Source organism: Ornithodoros turicata, chromosome 2, assembly GCF_037126465.1.
Source record: "Ornithodoros turicata isolate Travis chromosome 2, ASM3712646v1, whole genome shotgun sequence".
Taxonomy (NCBI): Eukaryota; Metazoa; Arthropoda; class Arachnida; order Ixodida; family Argasidae; genus Ornithodoros; species Ornithodoros turicata.
This window is the reverse complement of record NC_088202.1, coordinates 46,272,049-46,292,573: the sequence shown is the minus strand read 5'-3', so window position 1 is coordinate 46,292,573 and position 20,525 is coordinate 46,272,049. Positions and strand designations below refer to the sequence as shown.

At 49.8% G+C, this 20,525-nt stretch overlaps 2 protein-coding genes and 3 long non-coding RNA genes across 6 annotated transcripts; 2 read left to right on the top strand and 3 right to left on the bottom strand.

The window, feature by feature from the left end:
* Positions 1-2,666: 2,666 nt before the first annotated feature.
* Positions 2,667-19,732, bottom strand: LOC135385368 (very low-density lipoprotein receptor-like). 2 transcript variants are annotated; one of them, XM_064614657.1, is made up of 4 exons: positions 19,647-19,732; positions 19,241-19,526; positions 2,899-3,717; positions 2,667-2,778 (listed from the first exon to the last, which is right to left on the bottom strand). In XM_064614657.1, exons 1-3 carry the CDS (start codon positions 19,695-19,697, stop codon positions 2,900-2,902), a joined length of 1,155 nt encoding a protein of 384 aa, XP_064470727.1. In that variant the 5' UTR covers positions 19,698-19,732; the 3' UTR covers positions 2,667-2,778; position 2,899. The 2 variants fall into 2 exon arrangements, with proteins under 2 accessions (XP_064470727.1, XP_064470728.1); XM_064614658.1 differs by having other exon boundaries at positions 2,667-3,717.
* LOC135385370 (uncharacterized) lies at positions 3,947-4,990 on the bottom strand. Its single transcript, XR_010420394.1, has 2 exons — positions 4,587-4,990; positions 3,947-4,107 (listed from the first exon to the last, which is right to left on the bottom strand). It is a non-coding gene; the product is annotated as an uncharacterized LOC135385370 (long non-coding RNA).
* On the bottom strand, positions 5,679-9,838 carry LOC135385367 (uncharacterized). Its single transcript, XM_064614656.1, has 3 exons — positions 9,745-9,838; positions 5,889-9,692; positions 5,679-5,826 (listed from the first exon to the last, which is right to left on the bottom strand). Coding segments are annotated over exons 1-3 (3,858 nt in total). The 5' UTR covers positions 9,746-9,838; the 3' UTR covers positions 5,679-5,773.
* Positions 10,708-11,311, top strand: LOC135385372 (uncharacterized). Its single transcript, XR_010420396.1, has 3 exons — positions 10,708-10,856; positions 10,913-11,057; positions 11,119-11,311. It is a non-coding gene; the product is annotated as an uncharacterized LOC135385372 (long non-coding RNA).
* LOC135385369 (uncharacterized) lies at positions 18,077-19,005 on the top strand. Its single transcript, XR_010420393.1, has 2 exons — positions 18,077-18,365; positions 18,845-19,005. It is a non-coding gene; the product is annotated as an uncharacterized LOC135385369 (long non-coding RNA).
* Positions 19,733-20,525: the final 793 nt, after the last annotated feature.

Genomic DNA, 20,525 nt, shown 5'->3' with positions numbered 1-20,525 from the left:
TGGGAACCTCCACGCTCACAAGCAGGGACGCCCTAGGTAACACGACGAAAAAAAGCGCTAAACAAACAGAGAAAAATACACGCACGCACGCACGCACGCGCACGCGCACACACGCACACACACACACACACACACAGAGAGAGAGAGAGAGAGAGAGAGACAGACAGAGGACGAGGACGTAAACAAGGCAAGCAGCACACTGAGCACTTTTCCGTATGAATCGCAGGAACACAGGAACCTTTCGCAGGAAAGGAACACAGACAGCGCAGAGATGCTCGACGCGTTGCATATTTGTGACACGCTCAAAGTACCACGCCGACTTCTTAAAACTATAATGCCGTAAAAGTTATGCATGTGGGAGTCACCTGCGTGATACTGCCACCCTTGCATGAATGTTCTTTTTGTTTACATAGCCTACAGTGCTCAAGCTGTTGCACAGACGTTGCGAACATGACATCAGCAGTGGCGTAGCCACGGGGGGGCTAGGGGGGGCTCGAGCCCCCCTCTACGTGCCACGGACCGACCCACACAAATCGTGCAAATCCGATAACATAATATATGTGGGGGGGGGGGGGGGACCAGTGTGACGATCGCGAAAGGTCTTGCAGTTCATGGCGTCTATCTAAGAAGCACTCTTGAATGGTTCTCAAAGTATGAGCTTTTCAAAATACTTCCAATCTCGTGACACCACCTCATTGGTCATGACAGCCTATACATGTAATCGTACTGTGAACGTCTAAATCAACTATTTTTGTTCCTTTTTTTAATCCTCAGTTTGCAGTGTGCACAAGTATGTGTGTGTTGTCGACACAGGGTCAGCGGGGGGGGGGGGGGCGAGTTTTCGTGTCGAGCCCACCCTACCTTGGAGGTCTGGCTACGCCACTGGACATCAGTGTCGAAAGCGTATAAAAGACGCTGCTGGAATGCCCCATCAATCGAGAGGCTAGCTTCATCGTTGCAGTTCGCCGCACAGTTCGCACAACAGATGATAAAAAAGCGATGGTCGATGCGGAAGAAGGAATTATAAACGCCGCCACCATCGACGACAGAACACCGACAAAAGCACAACGTTCACCTGCGCGAGGATACGTACTGCTGCCTTTCAAATCACATGACAAACGCTCTCTATGTACACTTTTTAGCGACCATATCAACCATATGTCGAACAGCTTTTCATTAACAACAGCAGAGGTACACATAACCGCCGATTACCGACACTCTGATCCGAAACCACCTGCAGCAACGCCAGCGCCTCCTGAACTTTTCTTCGGCTAACAACCTCATAATCAAAAACGGGAGTCTTCCCCCCTCGCAGTCCTGTCGTCTGCTACTTTCTCCCTCCCTCAACCATCTCATGACAATGTCAATAGTGCGCATGCGTTGTGGTCAACCTTTGGTCAACCGCTCTTCATAGCCGAAGAAATCACGTGATCGATTTAAACCAGAGGTCACTAAACCAATGGTTCAAGTCAGCTGGTGAATACGGATTTTCGAACTCGCGCTCAAATTTAATTTCGTTACATTTGTAGTTCCCTACAGTACTAGTTATGCGTAGGCACGTATCTAGGTGTGTACCTGTTTCCAGTTTTTACGGTCCAGGCTCTGATTTTTACACATGTAAATTTATCCAAGGAAGAATAGTTGCCAGGCAAAAAAACTCGTTCTTTTCGTTGACTGCTGAGCTTTATTCTGCGAGAATTACAGTAAGGAAAGGCTCTCAGTAAGGAGGATTATGTGTGCAGCAACGATAAACACTGGGTTGAAAGTTACCCACCACCGCCACCATGGTTTGACAGAGTCCCCATGGTTTGGCGACAAACGCGCGACCCTTCGTCATCATCCTACTAGACGAGATCATAAACCTACATGGCCTCGGGCCGAGCCGGGCCTCTTATTGAGTGTTATTTTTCCGAGAGTCTGGTTCGGCCGGGTCACGCAGCTAATTCCACACAATGGAGAACTATTAGTTCATGTCATCACGTGCTTGCGGCATTAATGTGCATATATTTGCAAAAACAAGCAGAGGACACTGCGATACGCATATGATTCGATCCTCTAGAATTTTGTCCAAACCACTTCACATTGCTCCTGGCTCCTCACATATTTCGCAGTCAGGTTCGCAAAGCTTGGTAAGACGGGCAGGGATTGGGTGAATGAGTTTTTCGACAACATCCTCTATATGCACAAAAACTTGTAGTGTAAGATAACGCACTTGCCAGTGCGTTCAAGATTTCATTTGGCCTCGTGCTGTTGTGGTATTAAACCACCAGTTCTTGCATGTCTGTGACTTTGTCTTCTCTTCTTACAAATTTAATTATTACGTATAACTTTACTTATAAATTACGCTAATTTTCCTTATGAATTTGTTTGAGAAGCGCCAGAAACGTCTAATTCACTGGTGGAAATGCTAGGCCGGGCCCCATGCTTGAGTCACCGGGAAGTGCCAGGCCCTACTCACTGAGCCACCGCACTCCGCTGGGCCGGACGACGAGGAAGAGGAAGGCTCGCGCCGTGTCGCTCCTGGAAAAGTCGCCCCGTGCAGAGCTCTAGCCGAAACACCTGCCGTAGTGTAACAGCCGAATGAGTTTCAAATTTCTTCGGTGCCAAATTTCTATTACACCCCTTGCTGTAAACGTTGGAATGCAGGGATACATAAACATAAAATATCCTGTTTTTAATATTTATTCAGCAGAGCATGGGGTTATTTCGGTACATAAAGTCCCAGCGATAGCGTCTTCGCTAATGAGCCATATAAAGCCCTGCGGGAAACTGATGTTTCTGTAAGACAGAAAGTACAGTTCAGCTATGACAACAGCACTGGGTCTAACATATGGATGCGGCAAAACCAATTCACAAACAGAACATTGGAAAGTACAGTAGAAATCAGTTTGTTATTACCTTAGTGTGTGCAATTTGTTTCATCAGAGTTGTCGCCGCAGTCATCATCCCCGTCGCAGACGTATGCGCTGTTCACGCACTTGTTGTTGTTGCACTTGTAGCCCTCGCATTCGTAGTTTTCGCAGTCCTGTTCGTCGGAACCGTCTGGACAATCTACGTCGAAGTTACACACGTCGGACCTTGCCAAACATTTCTTTCTTGGTAGACATAGGAATTGGCCTTCGGTACAATCGGGCACGGGACAGCCTTCTTCATCAGAGTCATCGCCGCAATCATTGTCTCCATCGCATGTGAACGCTTTATTAATGCACCTGTGGTTAGCACATTTGAACCTTTCTTCGCCGCATTCGTACTCTTCGCAGTTTCGCTCGTCAGACCCGTCGGGACAGTCCTCTCTGCTGTCGCAGACATCCGTTGCGTCAAGACACTTAAACCTAGGTGCACAGAGTTGACGGCTGTCTTCACACACGGGCAGAGTGCAGTCGGCTTCGTCAGACCCGTCAGTACAGTCATCGTCTCCATCACACTTGTAGTCTTTATTGATGCACTTGTTGTTAGCGCACTTGAATCTCAACTCTCCACAGTCGTATTCCCCGCAATTTTGTTCATCTGAGCCATCTGGGCAGTCGCTGCGATTATCGCAGATATCCTCTTCCCGTAGACACTTCTTCCTGGGTTCGCAGAGCAACTTTGGGTCACGACACCGTAGAACAGAGCAGTTGTCTTCGTCGGAACCGTCTCTGCAGTTGTCATTGCCATCACATTGAAAGTTGCCGTTAATGCACTTGGAGTTCTTGCACTTGAAGCCGTCGCAAGGGCAGTAGTAATGTATCAGCTCAACTGGCCCACAACTCTCACAGTGGCCTGGACGCCATTAATGAGCAATTAGAGCTAATTGGGACCCCCCACAGTAATTAGGACCCACCAGGGAGTCATTACACTAATTGGGGCGCATCTAGGACGTGTCCAGACCACTGTGTGAGTTGTGGGCTAGTTGAGCTGATAAAAAATAAAAAAATAGGTAGAAAATAAAATAAAAAGATAGAAATAGAGTGGAGAGAAACAATTTATTCGAAAATCAACGATGCCGCGGCGAAGAAACGGCTCCGGGGTGACCAGTGCTTGTTGACGTCGGGTAGTTGCAGAGATCGACGACAGGTGGCCACTTAGTTGCAAGGCATCACACCAGATGGCGCCACCATCATAGCTCTAGAGGAGAGAGACAGAGAACAAGATACTAGCGGCAGGTAAAAATGACAGCACTGCTAAACAAGTCTAGGCATGCGAGAGAAAATGTCTAACCGCTACTGCTAAACAGAAAACAGTACACATCGGGGGAAAAAGGCTTACGGGGGGACGATCGCTTAGGCCTAACCCCAACACTACGCAGCTAACACAAGGCGGGAACCACACATCGCTAAACATGCGAGAAAAGGCTTAACACGAGCGCGGTCACCGCTAAACACGGCAAACATACGAGGAAAGAGGCTTACGGGGGGGCGATCGCTTAGGCCTATCCTCAACACTACGCAGCTAACACAAGGTGGGAACCACACATCGCTAAACATGCGTCAACAGGCTTGGACACCGCAAAACAAGTCTAAACATGCGAGAAAAGGCTTAACACGAGCGCGGTCACCGCTAAACACGGCAAACATACGAGAAAAGGAGCGCGTCAAATCACTCACCTTTTCCCCCGCGGCAACTTCCAGGCAGAAACTGAGCGAGCGCGGAGAACATACGTCTGCTCTCTACGAGGGGCAGCCAGAAAGTGAGCGAGCGCGCGGAGCGCACGTCCGTCTTCCGCGACGGTCCGAGAGAAACTGAGAGAGGCGACGCGCGCGCGCCCTCTGCTCCACCCGTCCGCGCATGCGCGCGCGCGCGCTCCTAGCGCCCCCTGCGCCGGCCGCGGGTGTTTTCGGTTTCGGCTCTCTGCTGCGCGCGCGCTCCTAGCGGCGACGGGTGGCTTTTCAGTTTCGCTTTCATTCTCCGTTCTTTGCGCGCGCGCGCGTTTATCTCTATAAAGGCAGGGCGCACCGCGCTCGCGTCATCACTACGTGAAGATGTTCAGCTACCACTCTTTACAAAATTGTTCCCGTACCCACGCTTCTTGGGAAGAAGTGGAGAAGGAATGTTTCAACGGCGAAAGTCCCCGCAACGAGCTCGTCATCACTGCTTTTCGCTACGTGATAGACATGGTAGGCTTTGGCAATATAGGAGAGATCTCGCCGGGGCCGCTGCAGGAGATGGTGCGTCGAATTTACGCCCGTTACAAGAACGTCTGCATAACGGTTCCGGACGGACCCCTGGGACTGATGAGCGAATTTGTGAGCTTGTCCAACGCAGAATTCAACTACATCGCTGCAGACATCGTGGACCTTCTCGCTCGTGCCATCGCTCATATTAAGCACGCCCTGCGGAAGCAGCGACATTTGCAAGCAGTCTACATCGCCAACTTTGTCACTGATTTATTGAAATACCGCTTGGTTATTGACATGCAACGCATTAAACAGTCCGAATAACTTTGACGAGACTCTGTGTGTTCTTTCACTGAAACATCTTTATTGAATACATACAAAGGACTTGGTCAATAGATGCCTGCACCCTCCCTCCCTTGTCTGATCTCACGAACAGAACGAGATGATCAGACGTGCCAGAAAAGGGGAATCTTCATCGCAGCGTCGTCATTGCGCGGGTCACTGCGTCAGCACGATGACGGAATGGTCATTCTTTTCGTACACCCATTCCGCTACCACACTGCCACGATGTCCCGTGCTTCTCCTGTCTGCGAGAGAGAGAGAGAGAGAGAGAGAAGCATGTCTCGACTAGAACTTTTATTCTCGATTACATGCGCGTGCAGCTCTTTGTTCTGCGGTTACTCGATGCCTGACGACGACGCTCTCGGGCTCTCTTCCGGGTTTTCCGTTGCTGCACAAAGAGAGAGAGCACTATCGTAATCCTATACGCGTCAAAACACTAGGAAAGCTTACCGTATTCGCAGCTCCCATAAGGGAAGGAGTGTACGGCATCCACGAGATAGCGCTTGTCGTCGTAGGGGACCAAGCTCTTCTTGAGTCTCGAAATGGTGTACATCGTTTGCTTTATACTCTGGATGGTGCACTGCTTCTGAGAGACCGCCTTTTCATTGAACAGAGAATCTCGGTACACTTCGTGCAATAAATGTTTCCTCACCACGTCTTTCTTAACTCCTTTCGCTCTCGCGATCTGTTTGTGTGTCCCAGCCAAGAGGATGCTGTACATTTTCGCTCGGATGGCTACGACTTCCTGAATAACTCCACCTCCCGTCTCGTCTTTGAAGAACCCCATCTGATTCGCGTGCTCGTCGTTGAAAAGTGGGTGGTCCGGCGGATAGGAAGATAGATCTAACTCACTCTCAATCTTCATCAGCTGCTCTTCCAGGCTTTCACACGTGAGAGAAAAAATTATGCTGTCCGTGTCGCTATAGATCAATTGCACTGGACATGTCAAGCGAGAAAAGAGCGACTCGTAGATGAAGCTGTACATTCGGACTTTGGATATTTCAAGAATGGCAAAGCCCACGTAAAGGGGGTGCGTGCATTTGATGCGGCGTTGCTTCATCTCGTATAAGATGCACTTATCACTCAGAATGTGAAAATGCTGACTGTCGACGGAGCTAGCTTTTCGGAGCGCGCTTTCTTTGTCGTAGGCTATAGCGTACCTTTTCATGCGTCTCACATTTTGTATCGACTTACCGAACGTGCTGTTCGACATGGTTTTGTACAGAAGTCGCTCGAATTTCGTGGTCGCGGCATTCCTCAACGCGACGTTTCTCTGCACGAAGGTTCGCAAAAAGTTGTCTTGGTGGAACGAGAGGATGTTGTGAACACGTTTTATTTTCATGCCCAACCTCACGTACAGAGCGAGCAATGCATAATGAACGACATAGCGTTCTTTGTCGTGGCACGTCAGCAAGAGTTTCTTGGTGGGAGGGGCGTTCAGCGACAACGCATCTTTCAGGTGACGTTGGTAGGGGGACAGTTCGTTCTCGTCCACGCACCTGTGTTCGGGTGCCAGGGGAAAATCCCTGGTGAGCGCGTGCAGTTCTTCTGGATATGACAAGTCTACCACGTACACGTAACCCACTTCCGAATCGTGAGGAATGTTGAGAAAATCGATCTCGCTCCACCTCGAAGGATCCACCCACTCAAAACCTCCTGTTGGGAGATGAAAAGTCATCGCGTACGGGTACAAACTGTTCACGTCGAGGTACTGGATAAAAGTCTTTTCTTGGTGGGGATCGTAATCGTCACACCCCTCGTGATTAGCCCTACAGTATCTGTGGAAGCTGTTACAAATGCCTCCCCTGATCCCCTTCTCGATCGTTTCATACATCTCGCGATCGCTCATGAGCTCGAGTTTGACTTTGGTGAGCTTCAGAGCGCTGCTCCACGCGTAACTGGCGAGGGACATGGCACGTAAGATATCCATCCCATCCGTCTCTAGCGCAATCTTCCTGAAATACAGTACGACGTCGCAGAGCTGACAAGCGTCCAGCGTGACGTAGAGACGCGTGTAATCTCCTAGGTCCTTGCATTTGAACAATTCGAAAATCTCGAGGGCGTACTGATAGTCCTCGTCCGTGATCTCTTCATCGTTCAGGTCACTTTTGAAAGCTTCCTTTGGCGGTAGTGCGGGCAAATTGTACGCTTCGAAACTGTCGACGAAGGTGTACGGGTAAATTCCCTTCTTGAGGAGACGTCGGAAACGGTCACCAAACATTTGACGGGTACAATGAAACGCGCTTTCACCACCGCTGGCGAGCAGGGCTTCCACCAGGTTCGACAACGAGAGGTTGAAAAACTGCGTGGTATCGCGGAAATAGAGATCACCAATATTGAACCCTCTTATCTTTTCCGAGCTCGAAGCTAAGATCCACGGTTCGCCCAGATTTAGAACGTGCATGTGGCGGAGAAGGGAGCTCAAATCGTACTGCAGGTTGTGCACGCACACGACGAGTTCTTTGGTGTTACGACACGTAAGGTTACACGTATCACACAGCGTCGCGACAAAATTCGAGGAACCGGGGTCTACGAAACGGGTGTGGTCGTGATGCGACACCTTCCGCGTATGTCGGTTAAATTCGATTCCACAAAATTCGCAGTGCGTAGCGCTCGCGTGCCGAAAGTGGTCTTCCATACTCATGACCAACGGTGAGGGAAGACGGTTCAGCCTATCGATTTGTTCGCTAAATCGCTTGAGCGAGAGCAAGCATTTTTCTGCCGCGTTGGGTCCCAAATAGCCATCTACGTCCATTATTTTCCCATCACAACTTCTCACTAGCACAATGCTATACGAGCTCATCCTGTGCACACTCGAGGCGTCCTTAACGAGCGCGTCCTTTTCCAGTATGCTTTCCGTGTCCAACACCGCAAAATAGGGATAGGGATGCATGTACTGTATCTTGTTGAAGGAGACACACTCCCCCGCGTTTGGCATTTCGAGAATTACTTCGTTTACGTCTCGACACAAACGCTCGTGCTGCTCCAACGCCCCTCTCGTCCTATAACCGCTCGTGCATTTCTCGCAATAAAAATAGTCTCCTCGCCCCATGAAAGTGCTAAATTTTCGGATCCCATAGAAATGCTCCCTAACCTCGAGCAGGTGGACTTTGTCCTGATAGAGCGTGCAGGGAACCCGTCCGGTAGATATCGAACTCGTCTGCTCGTCGAACACGTAGATGTACACGGAGATTTTGTTTTTTCTCTCCCACAGGGCAATGTCTTCGTAAGTGACTGGGAAGCAGGGTGGCCAGTATGTTACACGCGTCTCCGGATTCGAAGGATTCATGTATTTGCGGTATCTGGCATAATCGTTTGGGTTGTTCCTCAAAGGATGTAAGAGTGCCAGCACGCTGTACTTGAAACACTCGTTTTCGTGATTCGGTGGAAGTTTGACGTTTGTGAGAGTCTTTGTTTTTTTCTTCAACATTTCGGGAAGCTCGATCGTGCATCCAATCCGCTTCGGTTTTAAGCGCGTTAGTTTTAAGTCGACACATTGGACGTCGTTCGAGGTGAAACCAGACCCTTCTCTCGCATAGTTTTCAACGCGTTGCGAGGACTCTGCGATGGCAGCATTTATCGCGCCTTCGATTTCTTGGCGGTTATGAACGACTCTCATGTGAAGGTTCACGTGAAGGAGATGAGAAGTCAACCCGTCGGCTCCGTCCTTAACCATGAGCGCCTTCGAGCACAGACAAAATTTGAAAGGCATGGGATAAGCTTCGAGGACGCGCGTGATTACTGGAGCTATGCTCGGTAGATAGAGTCGCAAATCGTCGACGTTGTCGTCGTGCGGGGAACAGAGAAGCGTGTACCTAGTAGCCGTTCCGTCAAATGCCTCATCTGTGACAAAGAAAGGAAGGAATCGTCTCTCCGTGACGGAGGGATGATTCTCTACGACGTGTTCTCTCAATTCAACGATTCTACGACCCTGGACAGGCTCAGCTTCGTTTCGAAATTCTGGGCTTGCATCTGGTGATTCATCTCTAACCCTACCAGACAGAGGAATGAAATCTGCATACGACTGATCCCCTTCCCACATGAGCAATTCGTCTGCATTGTCATGTCCATCTAGGGGTTCGTCGTCGTCCGTTTCAGGTATTACGAAAGGCGGACTACTGACTCTGTCGTCGTCGTCATCTGAAAGGACGACTGGGCTATTACCGAGATTCTCTATTCTAGCTTCGTGCTCTCTTTCTACGGCCACGAGCATGGCATCGATGGGGTCGTACTGACATACGAGACAGCGCGGCACTGCGATCAAACAAAATCAGTACGAGATTCCCCCTCACGAAACAATGCTCACTTTTCCCTTCAGTTGAGGAACGCTTGAGATTGATGATGATGAGAGAGGATGGGATGAGTTCCTGTGTTCAGTGTCATGCGGTGACAGCGGCTATTGGTTCCTGAAAAAACAATGTCATGCATAGAATACACTCTCACAGCAGAGACGGTCAACTTACATTTTGGTTCACGAAACGACTCACGTCGTGGATGGATGCCCCTCGTGGGCTTTCGATCAATCGTCGTAGAACCAGCGCACCTTTTATAGTCGCTACACCGCTCTCCTCCTCCTCGCATTGCGACGGTGTCGTCTGTACTTTGACCACCCCGCCTTCCGTCTTTCGCGCGTTTTTGCGATGTCGCATATGACAATGATGTCATCGGCGTTGAATAAAACATTACACTAATTTCAAGCTAACACTCTGGGTCTTCTTGTCGCCATGTACAAGTCGTCCCAGAGTGGGATTCGAACCCAGGATCCTTCTACACTGGGCGCGACACACTAACCACCAATCTAATTCGTACTGCGTGACGTTTTTCGTATTGCGGGGTTCGTGTCTACACACGTCACAACATGTTCAAACACGTCCAAACATGTTCAGACATGTTCAGTGACGTCACAACATGTTCAAACACGTCCAAACATGTTCAGACACGTTCAATGACGTCATAAGAGGAAGAGAGAGGAACGAGTGTGTCCAGGGGCGACTTCGACGCCTGTGTCTAAACACGTCCAAACACGTCCAAACATGTTCAGACACGTTCAATGACGTCATAAAGAGGAAGAGAGAGGAACGAGTGTGTCCAGGGGCGACTTCGCCGCCCATGTTCAAACATGTTCAAACACGTCTTAACATGTTCAAACACGTTCAATGACGTCATAGAGAGTGAGAGGCAAAGCTTTACTATAAATGTCGAAGCGAATGGTCGATCGTCATTCCATCATGATCAACTTGGTAGATCCTCGTAAGTAATACCCATGACGTCATCATCGCCGAAATGTTTGAAGAGTTTCGTTTCCAGTGTACAACACTTTTGCTGCGCGTGAAGTCGGTTTTTTCCCGCCTCACATATTTCGGGAGATTGGCAGCGCCCGCTTCTTCTGCACCAATTGCGGTGGATTGTGGTCCAAAGGTACGCTTTCTCGTTATTTTTTTAATACGTTCTATAACCAGTCACATTTTTTTCAGAGCAAAAGCATTGGACGGACCGATTGATTCGCCCGTTTCTCGGTTGTCGGACGGTACCGTTCGACGTACGTTGCGAAGGACTTCGACTATTGAAGGAAGATGGAGAAGATGGACCATCAGTGTCACTCTGTGACTGAAGAAGATTGTACGTGCGTGTGTGTTTGAGATATAAAAAACATGCGTTTCTCACACTCCTTTCGTTGCAGATTACGAATGGCTACTGACGGGAGATCTACCCCTGGTCCTAACCTTCAAGCCTCCTCCAAAGACCTTCTTTTTGCGAATCGGCGATCAACTGACTACCTGTCGTTGCGGTGGACTCTGGTCGAGAAACCCCAGCCATTGGTTAGACTCGAGCCTTCGTCCGTATTTGGGCTGCCTTCCCGGCTACGAAACCAAAGCTGGAGCCTAATTTTTGTGTAACGAGAAATAAAAAAAAGGTTGTCTACTCTCATTCCGTCTCAGTCATGATGATGACGCCCGAGCAGAGGTTTGCCACCTTTGTGCAAACGCGAATGTATCGGGACTTGCTGCGATTACGCGATTATATTCACGGCGATAGCTGTGAGGGAGACTTTCGCTCGATTCTCAAGACGATACCCTTACGTCTGTTCACCGTCAGTGGGAAGATTGCAAAGAAAATGAAGCGTTTCGTAGATTACAAGCTCGAGCTGCTGGAGAAGTATAGACGAGGAGAGACAGTCGACCCGTGTCTCATCAACGCGGGTTTCAACCGACCTATCGTCCGTCGCTACTGGCTTCTCCACACATCCCTCGACGTCACGGTGCAGACCGGCGACGACGAGCGTCGGGTCAGCACGTTGGAAGATCGTCTCGCAAGGGTCTTGTGTATGTCGTGAAAAAATAAATAGTCTATTTTTTACGAAACGAGTTCGCTCACGAGGAGACGTTTTATTGTTTCGTCATTCTCTTCGAGGTTACAGGAAAACATGGATACACAACTTTTCAAGCTGTAGCGTTTCGACATGCGCGTGGCTACGTAGATACAAAAAAGCCCGCAGTAAGGCGAAAAAGGCGATTGAATACACTTGTCGTTATACTCGTCCACTACAGGTAAAGTCCTTCGAAGGTTTGCTTCGATGGGGGGAAGTCCGTAGCTGTCGAAAAACACGGTAGACCCGTCGTAGTTTTTCAGGTAGAGCACCCAGTGCTGCCCGCGCCTTCTTCGCTCTTCCGTATTGATGATTAAATAACCGGGCTTGCGTAAAACGAAGGCTTCGTCGGAAGCGCAAATGCCTCTCAGCATGGAGGAAGCGAGGGGGTTCAGGGACACGAGTTCCAAGATGTCGCTCTCGTACATCTTTTCTTATGGGAAGGTGACCGTACGGTCCTTGTCGACGTACATGAGCTTGGGACACTCGGAAATCAAGAGGACGGTGACCGCGTGTGGAAGGGCTTTAGCGAAGCGTAATTGCAGGCGAACGTTTCCTTTTCGCCACTCGTTCAAATGCGAAGGAGAAGAACACTTGTCCACGTCCAAGTTGAAGTAGAGAAGGAACCCGTTCGTTTTAAATCGCTCGTAGCTATACTTGAAATGTTTCTCTCCCAGTTCTTGCAAGAAGTTAAAGTAGGGAATTTTGACGAGGTCGTTCTGAAAGTCGTACTCGGCTCGCACTTGCTGTCCGTCCACGGAGAGCATCGAATGAGACAGGTCGTAATGACGGAATTTGTAGGGGTTCGATTGGATGTCGCCGAGAAAGTCGGACGTGGCGAGCAGGGCGACGCATAATTTGGAAGGTACCCTTTCGGGGTAAACGTTTTCAAAGTGAGCGTCCAAGCTCCCGGCACTCAAGCTCCGCACCTTGGTTTCCAATCCGCGTAACACGTAGATGGCCGGCGTGGTCTGAAGCCGCCGCTCGTATTCCAAAAATAGGGAAGGTGCCAGCGTCACCTTTTTCAAGTGTAACGTCATTTCTTTAATGTCCACCTCGTAATTGTACGTTTTCTTGTCTTTGGGGACCGATACGAGTTTAAATTCGTCGTTGTTTAACAGGAAAACGACGCGAATTTCGACGGCAGGTACCATCAGGCGCGGCTGTTGAAACAGGTCGGTATTGATCTGACCGACCAGGTTAAAGTATTTTCCACCCTTCGTCGCTTCGTAACGTTGTTTCGGACCGCGAGACGAGACGTCGTAATCGTCCTTTAAATGTTCGTCGTCCTCGACATAAAGTCCAGCCGCGTGCACTGTTTCTTGAGCCGCGGGCGTGGAATGAAGCACGACGTCCAAAATACTCCTGTAGGCGTACAACTCGTTGGAACTGACGAGCTTGTTGTTCGCATAAACGGTGACCGTCTTAAACATGCCGCTCAACAGGTGGTTTATTGGGAAAACGACATCTTTCTCGTCCATTTCTTCCCCGTCGTCGCGAACAATGCGCACGGTCAAAGACACGAAACTGCCGTAGAGATCCAAGTGTGCCCTTTGCAAATTTTGAATACAAAACTCGATCACGGAATTATTTACTCCGTTGACCGGATAAAAAAGTTGGTACGAAGTATCTTCCACGCCGTATTGAATGGAAGGGGGTTCGAATATCATCACGTCACTCGTTAGACATATCGGCGTCTGTATTTTTCCTTTCGTTGACGTCATGACGGAGCGCGCGCAGCGGATGTGTGACCTTCACGGCGTACCAAAGATATCTGCAGGTGCGTCGTGTGTCGGCGCCTTTTGTTGTCGTTTGCGGCGTTTCTTTCCATTGTTGTTGTTTCCAGAGCCCTCCATGGAATCCAGCACGTCTCTCCCCGTTGCTATGGCCGTCTTTTTTACTGCGCGCGATATTCCTTCGCCATCGGCCAAATTCCGCGCCAAGCGCTTCAACGTTCTCTTGGCGATCGGTTTTATTTGCTGCCAGATGGGAACGATAAACTTGGATATGTTGCTCAACACACCGCCCCCTCGTTGGAAAAGGGGTCCCGTGTACACGGGAATTATTTTGGGGGAATTACGGTACATATTTGAAATGCAACGTTAGATTGGTTCTGCCTTTGGACCGCAACGGCAAACGTCTTCCCGTTTCGTCCGCGAGAACGATCGTCACTGAAGGAATTTCGAATTGAGACAGGTTAAAATACTGGATGTTATCTAACGTGTAGGTGACGACGTGCTTGTCTTTCTCGTAATAAAAGGGTAGTATTTTTAATATCGGTTTTTTCCCGCTCCCCACGTACGTGGGTTCCACGATATCCGTGTACACGATTATGTTGTGAAACGGGGGTTCCAGGAGTACCTCGACGGAGCTCGTGGCATCCTCATCCCCCGTGAACACGGTACGCGATTCGAAGCCCAAAAGCACGGCCAGGTACTCGGAAAGTCTTAGGGTGGAGGTGCCCTCGGAAAGCCGAATTTTACATTTCTGTTCGGTTCCGTCGAAGCTGAAGCGCGCGCGTTCGCCTACGCGCTGATTAATCGCATTTAGAAGTGCTTGCGGCGTCGCATAATAGCCGGGAGGCACATGTACTTGCAAAGATCGAGGAATTTTCGTCTTGATCGTGAAAGAAAATTGGCGCGCTATGGGGAGAGAGACGCGTAGCGTTTCTTCGTGTCCCTCGACGGCTGTGAGATGTAGCAGCTTGACAAAGGGTTCCGGTACGTGCAACCCTTTCGGTGTTTTCAGAGAGTACACGTTATCCGCGAATTCTAGCGAGGCGTCCAGCTTGTGCGTCTGGAAATACTTGTTGAGTGTGTTCCGTAGGGACGTGGTTTCCGAATTCAGAGTGACGTCGCCGAAAGCGACGGCGGCTGCGGCGTGCTCCAATACGATGGAGGTGGCTTCGCGTTCGCTCAATTTGGGGGGTTTCACCGCACGACCTGCTTCGCGGGACGCTAGCGAGGCGTCGAGCGCTTGCGCGAGCCGAGGGTCCAATTCCACGGCTTTCACGTCCACGGGTAAGACGAAGTCGTATCGCGATTTATTGTACGCGAAAGAAACGTCGAATTCCGAAAGGGCTTTTCCCAAATCCCTCTCGAGATCCGAGGTGACACGAAAAGTTCTGCCGGCTTCCACCGTGTCCTCGAAAGAAACCTCGATTTTCGCATCTTGCCTTTCGTACCCGATATTTAAAAAATCGTTACTTATGCTGAGATCCATCAGACCGACTTTATACCGATTCGAGAGCTGAAGCGGACTATCGAAAGCTACCGTGAAGGCGTTGAGTTTATTCGAGGGAAACTTATCCATGCTGGCGTTCGAGAGCAGGTGGACGTAGATGTCCGACATCATTTCCCAATCTTGACCACGTCGCTGCTCGGAACCCAACTGTCGTGTTCTTTGTCGTAACCGAACCAGCGAACCAAGGAGAAGCTCTGACCGTTCAGTTGCTTCTTTCTCAGCACTTTCGTTACTGGCCAAGGCTGATTGGCGTCTCGGGTTACGACGAGTACCTCCTCCGGGTAGAAAGATCCGTCCACTTCCTTACCCCGGTAATCTTCCAGGTGTACGACGGGAGGAGAGGTGTCTCTCAGGCGGGAGACGGTGAAAATCTGAGGCGACCAACTCCCTTCCGAGCTCTTATGAAAACCTTTTCTGTGAAGTAGGACCCTCACTTTATCCCCCAGTTTGAGCTTCTTTTTCACGGAGGGTACGACGGGCTTCCCATTTATCTTATTGAACAGCTCCAATTCGTTTTCGGGCGTGACTTCGGACGGGCTGATGCCCAAAGTCCTGTGTTTGGTGGTGTTGTAGTCGCGCACGATCTTGGGAAGCGCGGAAACGAAGTGGTATTTTCCCGTTACTCTAAAATAACGGAATATTCTGTCGCGTAAAGTCCGTATGACGCGCTCTGCCTGCGACGCTTTGATTACTGGAGAGAAGGTAGAATACATCTGTACCTTCTTTCGTGAGAGATACTCCTTGACGGTCTTGTTGTAGAATTCCCCGCCTCTGTCGCAAAAGATGCGTGTAGGTACGTTACCTCCCCGAAAAAGTCTTATCATGGCCCTTTTCATTTCGGCGGGGCGCTTCGTCTTTAGCGGGAGGGTGCGCAGAAAGCGGGAGAGGGAATCGATTGCCACGAGAATGTAGCGGTAGCCACCGTTGAATCTCTTGTATTTTGAAAAATCGGCGAGGTCCATTTGCCACACGTCGTTGATCTTGAGCGCGATGATGCGTCTCCTATTAAACTTTCTTCTGACCGGATGGTGGAGCGTGTAGGCATCCAGCTTTCTGAGAATGGCGAGAGCCTTCTTTTTGCTCAAGTGATGCGCTTTTCTATAGCGTTCCACACCCCCCAAACCACCCTCTGGTTTCTCATATCCCTCCATAAGTCGTCCACGCAATGGAGGCTTGCTGCTGCTGCTGCTGTTGAGGCTCGCGAGATTTGGGTAGAGAAATCAGACGCAATAGTTTCGAGACTTTGGGGAACCAGGAAGGTTTCTTTCCCGTTTTACGTTGCAACAAATAATTGACGAGTTCGTAAACGGAGGAGTGTCTGATGGGCTTGCCCGACACGGAGACACAACCCTCGCGATCCCAGGAAAGAACCTTCTTTAATTCCGAGACGACCCTTTCCGCTTCCTCTTCGTCCACCTCTGGAGAGAGGAGCGAATAGTCAAAGTCATTTGTAGCGTCGGACGCCTTGTTTTTATTGTCGTAGGGGTCAAATCCGTACTGCTTGAGTATACGATACAGTGCTTGCAGTATGAGTTTCACTTTGACGTCGTCACTCTCCTTCGAGGAAAGAATGTTTCCGATGGAGGAGGTGGTCACTTCAATTCTCTTGGCCATTGGCGAAAAGGTTCAACACGGCGGAAAGCAGGAGAGGAACCACCGACGAAAGAACGCCCTGTCCTCGCTGCTGAGACAGATAGCGCTTCAAACGTTGCGGATTCTTGTGAATCTTTTTGTAGGCGAGCCGTCGTAAGAAGCGTTTGTGCTTCTTCAAACGCGCGAACGTATCTGGAGCTAGAGCCACCTTTCCGTTCAATACATTGAGGCAAATTTCGGAGAGGTGTTTCATGTCGGACGAGGACGAACGTCTCAAGACGTCGCGGCGGCGTGGAGGGGGTAGAGTGGAGAGTACTTTGAGTAAAGTGAGGTGAGGGCGGAGATTCATTTCGGAGCGTAGATATATTGACGTTCTCCCGGAAAGATATTGCTACGCAACCTGTGATCCTCGTGCGTATAGTTGTGAAGATCCACGAGTAAATATGCGTGGGGCGACGACATCGCTTGTTTATATGCGTCCAGAAAATACTCCAATCTTTTTCTGCCAAATAGCTGTTGGCCGAAATGTTCCATCTGGTGCACGCTGCGCACGGTGCGCCACAGGACGACGTAACTGGCGTTGTAGGATATTGTTCTAAAATGGCTACTGTCGAAAAAGATGTTTTGAACGAGTAAGAAGATCGACGCGTTGGCGTGGTGAGAACCCCGAATGAAAAGATCGGTCACCTCCTTCAAGGAACCGGCGTCGGTCATGTGATCGTCGACGACGATCAGCGTAGCGCGCGACGTGTCCCACTCTCGCGGTAGCTCCTTGGTAAATTTTACGGAGTCCCCGAATTCGTCCTGCATGCTCGGCGAAGCATATTTCTGCACGTAGAATATTTGTGATGGAGGCTTGTCCACCACGTCGTTCAGGTTCCTCAACACGTTAGCAACGAAAGTAGATTTACCGCACATGGAGGGACCGCTTAAGATACAGCGAAAGGGATGACGGAAACGAAAAGGTTCGGGGGAAGACATGTTACGTGCGTACACGTTGCACGAAGAGAAAGAAGAGACTGAGACTCGAGGAGAAATGCATCGCTTTTTATTTACACATCCTCGTCGTCGTCGTCCTCTACATCGGAACTGCGTTCCCAATACAGATTGTCCAGGCTAAAGTTGGACTTCTTTTTCGCCAGTCTGTCCGCCGCTAAGATGCGGTCGAGCGTCTTCATCTTGTCCTGACACATTTCTTGACGTGCTTGCAACCATTCCAGACGGTGGACTTGAAAGGCTTCCTCCACGATGCCGCGTATAAATTCGCGAAGTTCTTCGTTTTTTGTCTTTTCCTTGCGACGACGAGAAACGCAGGAGAATAAACCACACATGGCGTTTTCCACGTATCGGTCAGAATGATGACGCGAGCGCGGTGCGCGCTGCCTTTATAGAGATAAACGCGCGCGCGCGCAAAGAACGGAGAATGAAAGCGAAACTGAAAAGCCACCCGTCGCCGCTAGGAGCGCGCGCGCAGCAGCAGAGAGCCGAAACCGAAAACACCCGCGGCCGGCGCAGGGGGCGCTAGGAGCGCGCGCGCGCGCATGCGCGGACGGGTGGAGCAGAGGGCGCGCGCGCGTCGCCTCTCTCAGTTTCTCTCGGACCGTCGCGGAAGACGGACGTGCGCTCCGCGCGCTCGCTCACTTTCTGGCTGCCCCTCGTAGAGAGCAGACGTATGTTCTCCGCGCTCGCTCAGTTTCTGCCTGGAAGTTGCCGCGGGGGAAAAGGTGAGTGATTTGACGCGCTCCTTTTCTCGTATGTTTGCCGTGTTTAGCGGTGACCGCGCTCGTGTTAAGCCTTTTCTCGCATGTTTAGACTTGTTTTGCGGTGTCCAAGCCTGTTGACGCATGTTTAGCGATGTGTGGTTCCCACCTTGTGTTAGCTGCGTAGTGTTGAGGATAGGCCTAAGCGATCGCCCCCCCGTAAGCCTCTTTCCTCGTATGTTTGCCGTGTTTAGCGGTGACCGCGCTCGTGTTAAGCCTTTTCTCGCATGTTTAGCGATGTGTGGTTCCCGCCTTGTGTTAGCTGCGTAGTGTTGGGGTTAGGCCTAAGCGATCGTCCCCCCGTAAGCCTTTTTCCCCCGATGTGTACTGTTTTCTGTTTAGCAGTAGCGGTTAGACATTTTCTCTCGCATGCCTAGACTTGTTTAGCAGTGCTGTCATTTTTACCTGCCGCTAGTATCTTGTTCTCTGTCTCTCTCCTCTAGAGCTATGATGGTGGCGCCATCTGGTGTGATGCCTTGCAACTAAGTGGCCACCTGTCGTCGATCTCTGCAACTACCCGACGTCAACAAGCACTGGTCACCCCGGAGCCGTTTCTTCGCCGCGGCATCGTTGATTTTCGAATAAATTGTTTCTCTCCACTCTATTTCTATCTTTTTATTTTATTTTCTACCTATTTTTTTATTTTTTATCAGCTCAACTAGCCCACAACTCACACAGTGGTCTGGACACGTCCTAGATGCGCCCCAATTAGTGTAATGACTCCCTGGTGGGTCCTAATTACTGTGGGGGGTCCCAATTAGCTCTAATTGCTCATTAATGGCGTCCAGGCCACTGTGAGAGTTGTGGGCCAGTTGAGCTGATACATTACTACTAAGGGCGACTTTCGCAGTCAGCTTCGTCGGACCCGTCGGGACAGTCAGCGTCCAAGTCGCAAGCGAAACTTTTGGGCAAACATCTCTTCAATGGCTTGCACAAAAACGTTTCCTCATCGCAGTCAGGTACGGGACAATCCCTAAGTTCATCTTCGCCATCAGAGCAATCACCGTCGCCGTCACATTTCCACTGTTCAGGAATGCACTTACCGTTGTCACAAACGAATCCTGAGCAACTTTCGCAGTTCTGCCCGGAAGTGCCATCCGGACATCCAGCCTCTGCGCTATAAACCTGTGTTGAGGCATGAAAGTTGATTAAATAGATATCAAAACTGTAATTCTTTCTACATATCGTCATCATGGTTGCAATAATCAATCACTAATGGTCATGCAAAAAATTTCACACACATACCGTTAGCAGCGAGGCTGCAACGAGGACAAGTACCCAACCGAACGTTTGCATCTTCAAGAGGCCTTAACCAAGTGACTGAATGCGCTATTGCTAGGGCCTCAACTACACGGGATGCCAGTCGCTAGACATTACGCGTAATTGGAGCTGTGATAAAAACTTTAAGCGGATGTGTGCGCTGATACCGGTGTATGTTACAGTCACTGTTTGCTACTGGGACCGAAAACTCAGGGGAAAAGAATACAAGGAGGATGGAGATTTGTAACAGGCTCATGCGCTCATTCGCGTTCAGTTTACAACCTTTCTCTGTTTTCACTATCTCTGACTAAATCTTGTCTACATTATGTGACTACAAATGTACAGGGGTATGCTAGGTACGGCACAGTATTTGTTCCGCTCCGCTAGCACCGGAGGCACGAAAAAATTCGACAATGATATCCAAAGCAACACAAAGTGTAGGAATAACGCTGGTGCATCGTTTGATATGTTGGCCAATGTTGGCAATGTCGTTGCGACGTTGCATCCGTATTAGAATACCAACGCCAATTTACAGCCGTTGCAGCAATATTTGTGCAACGTTTGATTACGAATATAAACTTCGCAAATGTTGCTGGAATACGCATGTCATGATGTTATCTCAACATGAAATTCCCAGCACTAGAACAATGACGGAGAAACTATGAGGGGTCTACATAAAATTTGTAGGGTTGTTCCGGCATTGGTACGGTACCTTTTTCCCAATGTGCGGAAGTCGCCACCGGCCCAACGTTGTCATGATACGGAACGAAATAGCTGTACCAACGTGGTGTCCACAGCATTGCAACAATCTCGGACAAACGTTGAGAGGTCTATATCAAATTTGTAACGTTGTTCCGGCATTGG

Coding starts and splice junctions, on each gene's coding strand:
- LOC135385367 (XM_064614656.1), bottom strand. Junction 5,827..5,888: donor TTATGGGAGCTGCGAATACG/GTAAGCTTTCCT, acceptor CTCTTTGTGCAG/CAACGGAAAACCCGGAAGAG.
- LOC135385368 (XM_064614658.1), bottom strand. CDS start 19,697: ATGCAAACGTTCGGTTGGGTACTTGTCCTCGTTGCAGCCTCGCTGCTA. Junction 19,527..19,646: donor TTGCAGCCTCGCTGCTAACG/GTATGTGTGTGA, acceptor GCCTCAACACAG/GTTTATAGCGCAGAGGCTGG. Junction 3,718..19,240: donor CGAAGCTGACTGCGAAAGTC/GCCCTTAGTAGT, acceptor TACATTACTACT/GCCCTTGCGACGGCTTCAAG.